This window comes from Corvus hawaiiensis, chromosome 4 (genome assembly GCF_020740725.1).
Source record: "Corvus hawaiiensis isolate bCorHaw1 chromosome 4, bCorHaw1.pri.cur, whole genome shotgun sequence".
NCBI classification, from domain to species: Eukaryota; Metazoa; Chordata; class Aves; order Passeriformes; family Corvidae; genus Corvus; species Corvus hawaiiensis.
This window is the reverse complement of record NC_063216.1, coordinates 58,227,518-58,238,339: the sequence shown is the minus strand read 5'-3', so window position 1 is coordinate 58,238,339 and position 10,822 is coordinate 58,227,518. Positions and strand designations below refer to the sequence as shown.

The following is a 10,822-nucleotide window of genomic DNA, read 5'->3' as shown; positions in this document are numbered from 1 at the left end:
TCACTCGTTATGGCAGTTGGACCACAAAATCTTGAAGCTCTCAAGAGCAGTTGGTTGTGGGCTAGCTGTAGAGGTAAAAAATATCATGGTTTTTCATGCCCTGGTTTTAGATACAGTCAAAATGACTCATAGTGTAATTCTAAAAGTACTGAGTTATTTCTCTTATAAATTTAATTGCATATTTCCAAAATGAAATTGGACACTGGAGCTGGCCTTGCCACCCAATGGTAATGTTAGGGAATTATTTTTCATTGCTTCTCTTAAATCTGATTGCTTTCCTCCAGATTTTATATTCAGTGGCAAGTCTCAAACAATCAAAAGAAGGCACCTTTTTTTCTTTTTAACCCCAGTAGCATCAGGTTTTGTTCTGGCTACAGGTAGTCCATTTCTCCTAATGCTGTTCCCTAGCACTGGTAGTTTGGGTAGAGTCAGAATTTTGAATGCCACTCTTAACACTGAGGTAGTGATAGTGTCTTCAGCAGTTTCAAAGCACGATATAGCTCTTGAAGTTTCTTCAAAATTGGTGGCAGAATGAAAGGAATCAGGTCAGATCCTGCATGGAGGGAGAGTATAGCACAACTCTGCTGGTTTACTTGTCTGTGAGTAACAGCCAGATGGCGGCTCAATATGTAGATAGATCCTCACCAGCAGCCACAAATGTACTGGCCAGTTTACCATTTACTCTACACCTAACAGGGGAAATCACTGGGGAAATGGGTGAGAAAGTTGACATTGATGAAGTGGGTTTTTCTGGTTGCATGGATAAAAGGACTGGAAATCACTAATCTTTCATTTTTCTGCTATGTATCTTGCGATTTTTAAAAACTTGTCCTGGCCAAAGCAATTACTGAATTTTGAGTGAATAGGTGAAATGTTTCTGGCTGCCTTAAAACTGATAAATATAAGAATTCCCCCCATCTCCATAAATCACTCATCTGGTGATGTGTAAAAGACAGTCAGTCCATTTGTGAGAGTGATTTCTGGGAATGAAGTGGTTCTGATTACTGCATGGGGGACAATTCACATAAAATTGAGCAGTCTCTATTTTTGCAAGAAATATTAAATTTTTTAATAGTGCTTGAGTCTCATAGTGATGGAAGTTTAATTAGCAATATAATGTAGATATAGTAACACTGAGAAAATACATTTCAGGCATATCCTCATAAAAGACTGGCAGAAGATGCACAGATAAAGTCTAAAACATTAATTCAGTTGTACAATGACTGAAGTCTTTTATAGTGTTTGAGGGTTTGTCCAAGTTTAAAGTTCTGTTGTATTGTTCTAAAATCTGTTGCATCTTTTGAAAAACTGTATGATTATAAAAGGCATTCTTTCTTTTACAAACTGTTTGGTAATAGACTGTTTCATGTAAACATATTGCTGCCTTGCTACAATTAGCAGCTCAGAGGACATTTTTTTTGGAGCTAAAAGCTATTCTGTTATCCTATGTGGCTGTAGACAGACAAACCGCTTAATCTTTCTGGGAAACATTTAACCACTGATAAAGTATTTTACTTTTCTGTCTTTTCTATTGAGTTTTACACACAGCAGGACCAGTTTAGCAGTGTTATGGGACCATGCAGCACCCAGCTTATTGAGTCTTCTGAGTGCTCTGAAGGAATAGCAAAGCAGCTTACTCCATTGCAGAGACATATTTGTGCTATAAAAATTTATAAAAGTGTATCTTATGTTTTAGGTGACAATGGTGGGGATGCAATAAACACATGGTCAGCAAAATGACTTGAATCAACACTGCATATCCAGATCTTTCACATTTGGGGAGAGATTAGGTATTTGAGACTCAGATTTGTAGTTTGGAGCACTACCAAAAAGATTTGATCACATTATCTGTGATAACTTTTAAGCAAGCATTTTAGTGACAGCTGAAGATCATAGAATCATTAATGTTGAAGAAGACATCTAAGATCATCAAGTCCAACCTTTGACCGATCACTACCTTGTAAACTAGATCATAGCACTGAGGGCCACATTTAGTTGTTTCTTGAACACGTCCAGGGATGGTAATTCAACCACCTCCCTGGGCAGATCTTAAGGAGAACAAGCCTTCAGCTGAATGAAATCTCCAGAGAAGAGAGCATGAGAAGAGGTAATGTCTCACTGGTATATTCAGGTTTGTCCTGATATACCGGATATTTGGGGAAAAAACATGTAGAATCAGTAATTTCTGCTAGTGAGGCACTGCATTAGGGAGGGACTAGTCATCTTTTCTGTTTGTAGGCCAGAGTCAAGCAGCTGCATTGCTGAAGGGAACAGAAAGACTGTTGAACTTTACAGTGAAAGCCTTGTAAGGTATCCACCAGTGTCTGCATGTGTCATCTGTGCCCTCTGGTGGCTGCAGCCCCAGAGGCTCCAGTAGGTACCCTAAATTCTTGTCATGCTCTGCTGAGGGAAAAGATGAAGAAGGATTTCTGTAAGGACTGTTATAGTGGCAGATTAAGGTTTTTAACTCAAAAATGCTGTGATTTGGATACCTAAACTTGGTATATGCCGTTCGTGCTGAAATAGTTCATAGGATTTACAGGCAGCTTAAGTCCGTTATTAGTTACTAGTCCAGTGTCCACTGTTATTAGTCCAGTACCCTTTAATTACCAGCTGCCCCAGCAGTAAGGTACTTTGTGCTTTGTTGTGACATTAACCATATTATCGTAGTGGGAGTGGAGGGTGTCCTTAGCCTCCCTTTAAATGGATGGTTGTTTTTTCCCTGCCTCAGGAAATCATCACTTGACACAGGCAAGCTGTTGTCTTGCCTCAGCCTGCTAGCAGCCTGAGGGAGCAGTGTGCTCCATGAGACTACCAACATATGGTATATTTCATATTTCTTCTGCAGGATCTTGAAAAGTTCTGTTGAATAAATATATTTCCTGATGTGAAAACAAAGGCAGAGACAGGTGACTGCATGTTTTCTAGAGTCCACATATATATGGTGCTGAACACCACCCTCTGGAATTGTATGCACAGAGCCAAAACATTGGTTGAATATATAATGATCCACATTAATTTTCATACAGTCTGTTTGTGTCTGATTACTAATCAATAAAATACCTTATCAGTTATAAACTAAGGCTTATACAAGCATACACCAAAAAATGTCATCTAATTACTACTGACTCAGGAGAATTACAATCAACAGACCATGATGGTGGTAACACATTAGTGAACATAATTAAAGTTATTCTGTTAAGGATGCTAATATTGATAGGTGCCCTTTATCTTCTTGCCCTTTACTTTCTTGTATATAACAAGAGGACAACAAATGTGGGAAGCTTTTGCAGTGCTGAGTGCTAGTGACAGTGAAGAGTAGTTGCAAGAGTTTTGGAACAGCTACATGAAAGAACTGTTCTGTAAAGACCCTGATCCTTGACTGGTATACACAAAAGCTTAGAACTGATCTTGAATACAGCATGTTTACATCATCATCATCATCATCATCATCATGAAAAATATTGTGATGCAGGGTTAATATTCAATGAAGTATTTCTAGAAAAACAGATAGGAAGGTCTGGGATAGCCACACATTGGGAATCATTTAGAAGTGGTAAGGGATGAAGTTAGACTAGTAAGCTTTTTGTATCTGTTTCCAGCCACCTATACAATGGTTTTCAGTAGCATAGAAGAAAAAATGCCAAGGAAGGATACAAAAAAAATTCATCTTTAGGAAAGATTAAATCATTAAATAAAGCAGTAATTTTTTAAGACACACATTTTGTATCAATGTTATTTTTTTTGAATGAGAGCAAAAGAGCTGGCACAAGCACAGTGTGAAAAAGTTTTTCAAGGAAGTTTTAGGTGTGTATGCTTAAAGGATGGAATTTAGTTGTCATCTTAAAAAGATCATCAGTTCTCCATAACCAAATAAGTTTTAAAATTATGTAACTGTCTCTGTGGTGGCCGGTGAACATACATTACAAGGGACAGAGAGTTTTCAGTAAGACAAGTCCCTAGTGCCACAAGAACCACTTTATGTTAGGGTGACCAAAAAGGCTTCTCCCAGGATGCTTGTTCTGTTCTGTTAATCTATCCCAGTTTGGATTCCCCGCTTGGCTGTCAGCCTCTACCCCTCGTCACTCCCCCAGAGCTTCCCCATTGGTCCCCGTTCCCTGGTCCCACCTTTTCCCCACCCCCAGATAAAACTGTGAGTTTTGCGATCATGTTGGTATTTGCCTCTGCACCCTTCGGCAGTGTAGCAGCAATAAATGCTCCTGCCAGAACGCACACAAATGCCCTTCTCGGCTCTGTGCTACCGACTGTAACACTGAACCCACCCGTGCGGCTGTGGGGGCACGCGGGACCCCACGGAGCCGGGCAGGGACAGTATTATGTCTCTGCTGTCTTGTTGTTTGTGTTGAAAAGTGATGGATAGGTACATGTAGAAATCTAATCTCTCTGGAAGTTGTGTAGTACATATTGCACAGGTCTGAAATCTTCCATACAATTCTTTGCTGATACCACAGGGTATCCCAGTGTGATGCAGGGAATAAAGCAAATTTTGCTGAACTCTTTGGGATTCTAGTCACATCCCGGGCTGTCTACAAAGTGATCTTACTGGCCTCTCAAAATACCTCTCCATGTTGTTATTTTTAACACAGAAAAGCAAAAAAACTAAGGTAAGGATTAAACTATGTTTTCATTCTGTCTATATTCTTTAAGTGCTACTTGCCATCTCTCTTTGAAGTACCAGTATCTTTGTGTGTCCCAGAATAAGCAACACAATAAACTAGATCCAGATTATTCAGATAGAGAAGCAGAATTTCAATTAAAATTTTAGCAAAATATCAAAACATTGAAGGAAGGTTAAACAGCTTTCACTTAAACAGACCCTTTCATCAATCCCACTTTAGCATTTCCTTGTCCCTAAATATTGCCAGCCTGAGTTCTCTCCAGAAAGGAGAACTTCAAAATAATGAATGGCAATCAAAGTGAACTGTTCCTCTGTGTAGTGATTTTGGTTCGAAATATCCATTACTTACTTATTTTTCTTCTGTGAGATAAGAATTAGGAGAAAGCAAAAAAGACACAAAATTTAAAAGAATATAAAGAAGTTTATTAACAGAACTAAAAGGAGAAAAAAATAAGTAAGAGTCAAACTAAACCTTCAGAACACTTCTCTTCCCCCCACCTTTCTCCCTTCTTCCACTGACAATGTAAAAAGACAACCCTTGAGATTTTTTCAGTCAGTTTACCACCTCTATAATAATCTCTCTCTCAGTTCACTTAGGGAGAGGAGTCTCTCTTGCTCATGCTATGGAGACATCTCCACAAGAAACAGTTCTCTCATGGCTTCAGTGTCACAGCGAGACAGCCGCCTGCATTGGTTCTCTGCTCACATGTGGAAGTCCCTTCCCTCGACTTACAGCTTTCCCCAAAACTGCTTTTGAGGGTCCAATCTTGAGCTAATGGGATACCATTTTAAGGATGAGCTGTTCAGAAGCAAAAGGTTCTCTTCGCCTGTCTCTGGGATCATCTTCATCTCTAGGAACAGAGGTCTTCTTCCCTGGGAGCAAGGGTCTTCATCACTTTCATCTCTCTCTGTTCAAGCTTCTCACCAGATCACAGCTACTTCAACATTTGCTTATTTCAGCACAGGTACTTTTGTTCATGGATGTGGTTTGAACGCTCGACCCCCCCATGCTTTCATGAAATTACAACAGGTACTCTGATGTATCATAGTTCATCACCATAGCTTTACAACAGAATTTCAGCTTCTAGGTTTGAAGCATCTCCTCTTTCTCCTCTCTTGGGATTTCAGCTCTTCCTTCTTCACTGACTTTGGTGTCTCTATGGTGTCTTCTTCACGTGCCTTCACCTTTCCCTTTCCTTTGACTTGGGAGAGGATTGATGTCTGCAGGCTTCATCTGTTCTGGAGAATCTTACAGCACTAAGAGAGTTAATCTCACCTGGGCCTTGCAGCTGGAATTCGCTTCTCACTGTTGGTCACCTAATCTCTGCCGGGCAGCGGCCTCAGATGAATTTCGGCCACACTAGGTGGGGGCCAGCCTGGCCCTCTCCAATTTAGGAGAACATAAGTTTGGCTTTGAGTATAAGATAGTCACCAGCAATGCAAGGCATAGCACCCCTTTCCTTCTTTTTTCCTTTTTCTCCATGGAGACGCATTGACTCCATGGTGACTGTTTATCATAGAATATAGGTAAGACAAATATAATACAGAGAAAAATAATATATTTGGAAAATACTGTAATTTAACACATAGACTTAAATCCTGAGGTCTGTAGGATTTAAAGCATGAATTGCAGATACATGTAGGTAACATAATCCTGAATGAACATTTGAAAGATGGTTGGCAAAGCATTGTGCATCAGAGCACAAGGTAGATAGCAACTTACACATGCAGCTTAGGAAGGCACAGTTTATTGCAATAGACTGCTTTCCTCTCGTCTTTCTTTTACTTTTCTGGTCCTGGCTGGTCTCAAGAGAAAAAGAGATGGGATCAGATGAACAGGTCTAACATATCAGTTAGCGTGTTCCTTTATCTTTACAGTGAGCCTTGGGAAAAGGCTGTCCATATTAAGTACAAGAAAGATAAAAATACTGAATGGGAAGAGACTGGTCTGTCCACATTCCCCGCTGCTTCACTTTCACTTCTGCAGTTCACTTCCTCTGCATCCATTGGGAGGTCCTGGGTGCTCTGTTTCAACTCTTCTGTGATTTTAACTTCTCATTCCTCCTTTTTTGGTGATTTTCTGCTTGAACCATCACAAATGTTCTGCTTGCTATTACCTGGCTGATAGTCAAAAGTATTCATGGCAAGACTTGTAGATTTTGTGAACTTGCAAGCTGTCTTACCACAAAGTGCTACAGATCCAGCATCTTTCAGCTTAGCCATGTTAAAACATTGTGAAAAAAAAATAGAATTTCATGTAAGTCATACAAGTTTTGCTAAGGCATTACCAGTGATGTTTCCAGTTTTCAGAAACCCTTTGATAGTTACCACAAATGCAGTGCGAAGGGAGTTCAGGCACAGGCACATGCCTTTTCTTTACCCAAGATGAAATAACCAGTATCAAAGCTGCAGTGAAAAAAGCATGTTTTTACACAGGTGATCAAAACCAGATGGATTCTTTTGTGCTGAACAATCTGCTAAATATATATTTTTTATTCATGATTCCACTTGGAACATTAATGGCTGAAATAGCTTTGACTCGTGGATTTATCACTGTAAGTGGGATGAGCAAATTGTCACTTCCTCTTTGTAACTTGCTGTCCAAAAGCCATAAAACATTATTTCTCCATGTTAAGTCTAAAGGCTTCATCTATTTTTCTGCATCTCTGTTATGACCAACAACCTGAAAATTCAAAGAAAATGGATATAATATATGTTTTCTGCTAGATTAAGGAATGAACTTTTTATAAGTAAATGGCCACTATATTGAAATTCTGGTTATTTTCATTAGTGAGGCAGGCTGTATCTGTGGGAGGTGGTGAATTATTTATGCAGATCATGCCTAGCTCTAGGGAGATTTTTAATGTATCCATGCCAGCAGCCACTCTTCACCCATCAAAAGGCCAACTGTCTATTAAGCATCTGACATAATAATTTGAAAAGGTTATTTTATCAAATAAACTGAAGTTAATTGCTTTTAAATGCTTAAACTGACTATATGTTAATCATAACTAGACTCCTGATATGATACTGGGAGTAGTTTTCTTCTGAGGTATCTCTGCTAGTGTAACACTGCTTTTGGCAATGGAATAGTATTAAGCAAATACTTTCAGTTCTGTCAGCAAACTGAATCAAAACGTGGTCCTGAGATTGAGGACCATGGGAAGTGAATAAAGGGAGGCTCAGGTCCCTGGTGACGCTTATCTTTCTGCCTCCACTGCTGGGTTTTCCTAAGGAGCAAACTGGTTTCCACCAAAGAGACTCCTCAGGAAATAATAAGGCACAAAGTCCCATGCACGGACTTTTTTCCAAATGGTTACAGCCCTATCCAGTCCCTAGGGATGGCTGGATGGAGAAACTAGGACTGGTGACCAGTGCTGGCAGGGAATGCACAGGCAGAGCAGAGGAGTTGTGAGTACTGGCAAGACAAAACAACTGGAAACCGAGAAAGGGACATCTGCAATAAGGGAGAAGGTTTGTGAGAAGAAAGGATAAACTGCTACAGCTCAAATTTTAAATAATGAAGCTGTAATATTCAAAGTCAATGTTTACACTAAAATTAGAACCTTTTGAAGAGTTACAAATATATTTAACTAAAAGAAAAACTACAGGATCCCTAAAGGTTTTGTGAAAAGTGGAGGAACATTACATTAATCAGATAAATTTTATGCTGCAAAGTCCCACAGATCTAAAGTTAAGACAAATATTTTTAAGAAATAATTCCATTCATAGGGAATGAAATTAATTCTTGCATAGAGCATCAAACCTATCAACTTATTTTATATATTTAACTGTCTTAGCTTGAAGTACACAAAACAGCATTGTCAACAATTACTTTTTTCCAAATATAGTGGTTAAAAATGTAAACTGTAAAAGATGTTTCTTATTCTGGATTATCATCTCATATGGTATCGTCAGTATATATAGACCAATATATCTTTGGTACAAATAGTAGTTTTATAGAACTAAACTGAAGAAATACATTCAAGCTGAAGTGGCAGCTATGGATTAGAAAAGGTTACCTGATAACAGATAAGACCATAAGCCTTTCAGGAATTATTTTGTTTGTTTGTTTTGTAAATAAAACCTTTAGAATTTCAAATATAGTCAGGGAAAAGAATATTCTCACTTTCATGGGTCATTCATATTAAGGTTCTCAAAAGCAGAATTAAGTGAAACAGATCAAACATCCTTATCTTATAAGATGAAGAACTACTGGAAGTACGAGTATCATTATCTTTTAAATCATAGCTACTGGCAGCTGTAACAGTGTTATATTCTGCAGTTGTTATATTAAGTATATTATTTCCAGAGGTAGATTGGAAATCTTCTATTTCAGGATGTGTAGATATTGTCACCTTACTCTCAGAGGTAAATGAAAATGCAGATCTGTTAGGCAGGATCTTTTCTGCATAGGCTTCTATATAAGAAAGTGAATTTGTGGATATCTGAATGCAAATATCTTCTGAAATGCAAACATGGAGGTAATGGATGTCATTTATATCAGCTCTAGGTTCACAGCTGTGCCCTGCATAACAATGGCAATCAAATTTTTCTACAAATGTTTGCAGATCCTGATATGATGGTTGCCCTTGTAAAGTGTATTTTCCATCCTTTGTCATTTGAATTGCAATATTCTCAGGGTTCAAGTGAAGATAGTCACTGGAATTCCGTTTTTTCCGTGCACAAGCACCAGAGTCTTGGCATAGCACTTGGCTACATATTCTGGCTGCCATTGTGACGTTGATGAGGTATGGGGTCAAAGTCCTTCTAAGGTAGTTGTCCAGAGTTCTACAGGTGTTCTGTGAAAAGAACATTATACCTACACAGTTTAGTATGGAAACCACTAAAATACTGTCATTCTAGTAACAGTACCACAGTGTATATTTATAAATATCCCCTGAGGATTTGATAATAGCTATAACTTGTTGGAAGCAAGTGTATCAAGAGAAGCTGTAAAATTCAAGGATCACAGCAAATTTATGTGGTTTAGTTGCTGGAGATGTTACAAAAAGCACTTAGATCAGAAAGCAGTTGTCTTTAAGCTTTCATTTTATCTCTGTATTTCATGTAGCTTTTTGAATCAGATGCATTTAAAGAAGTTTCATGAAGGATTGAAGTTCCTTTTTAAGTCTTAAATAGTTTGAATAGATCTTGGGAAAAAAACTCACTTCTTCAGCCTAAACAAATACTTTTTCTAACAAGTAATCTCTGTGAGACTTTTCAGCTTTCCCCTGACCTGAATAGCTTGGCTACAGGGTAGGGAGCTTTCATGGCATTTTTGAATGAAAAGGATTGTGGTCAGATGGTCAAATTGAAGGTATGCTAAGATAATTGATTATTCTAACTGATCATGAAATTTGCATATACTCTGTGCATTCTTGGCACAGAATGGTTTGGGAACTCTCTCTGGTTTTGACATTATGGGCATTTGCTCAATACCACATGTAGATAGACCTAATATTTATACCCATGGAGATCACTTTGGTGAATCTGAGATATATGTAGGTTTTTGGGGTTTTTTTAGGTTATATAAAAATATTCCAAGAAATTTTGATTGATGCAGAAGTGAGGCTTACAGTAATATTTCATTGCTGAAAGGCTAGTGACTGTGAAAGCTGTAAATATCAGGTGCGATTAGTGCACAAATACATAGTCTGACTGGGCTGTGGAGAGTTCTTTTTTTCTCACAGGAATCTCAAAATTCAGACAATAAAAGTTGCTGCTCATGTATGTTCTGATATTGAGATAATGGGCAGAAAAGTTCCAGGTGCAACTGATACCCTTTATCAAAGGGAGGTACATACAAAAAAGTCAAAGTGGGATGCTTTGGAGAATAACAACCTTACAGAGCTGTGGAGGTGTATTTGGCCATGCTTTCTGTAACAGGAGGTCTGGCAGTGATGAAGCATTTCAGTTCTTTGCACTCAGAAGACTTCACACGAGTCTTCCCATACAATGGTTTGTTATATCTAACTTGCCTGGTTATAAATGAACTACCTGGAAAGAATTATGAGAACATCCTTGTAACTGTTTTCTCAAACTATGTATTTCCCCTTCCTAAAACAAATTAGATATTTTTTCTTCTGACTCAGGTGTTTCATACAATGAAATTAATCAAAGTAGTACTTACAACACACAGAACAGGCTAGGGCTGAACTTTAACAGACTGACTCCTCCTAG

The 10,822-nt window shown here is 38.4% G+C and overlaps 1 protein-coding gene across 2 annotated transcripts in view; it reads right to left on the bottom strand.

Annotated features, from left to right (window-relative positions):
- Positions 1-5,868: 5,868 nt before the first annotated feature.
- SPAM1 (sperm adhesion molecule 1) overlaps positions 5,869-10,822 on the bottom strand; it is a 36,340-nt gene continuing 31,386 nt past the window's right edge. For both annotated transcript variants that reach the window (XM_048302546.1, XM_048302547.1), the window contains one exon: positions 5,869-9,441. In XM_048302546.1, coding sequence (XP_048158503.1) covers positions 8,782-9,441 — 660 coding nt within the window. In that variant the 3' untranslated portion in view covers positions 5,869-8,781. The remainder of the gene's footprint in view (positions 9,442-10,822) is intronic.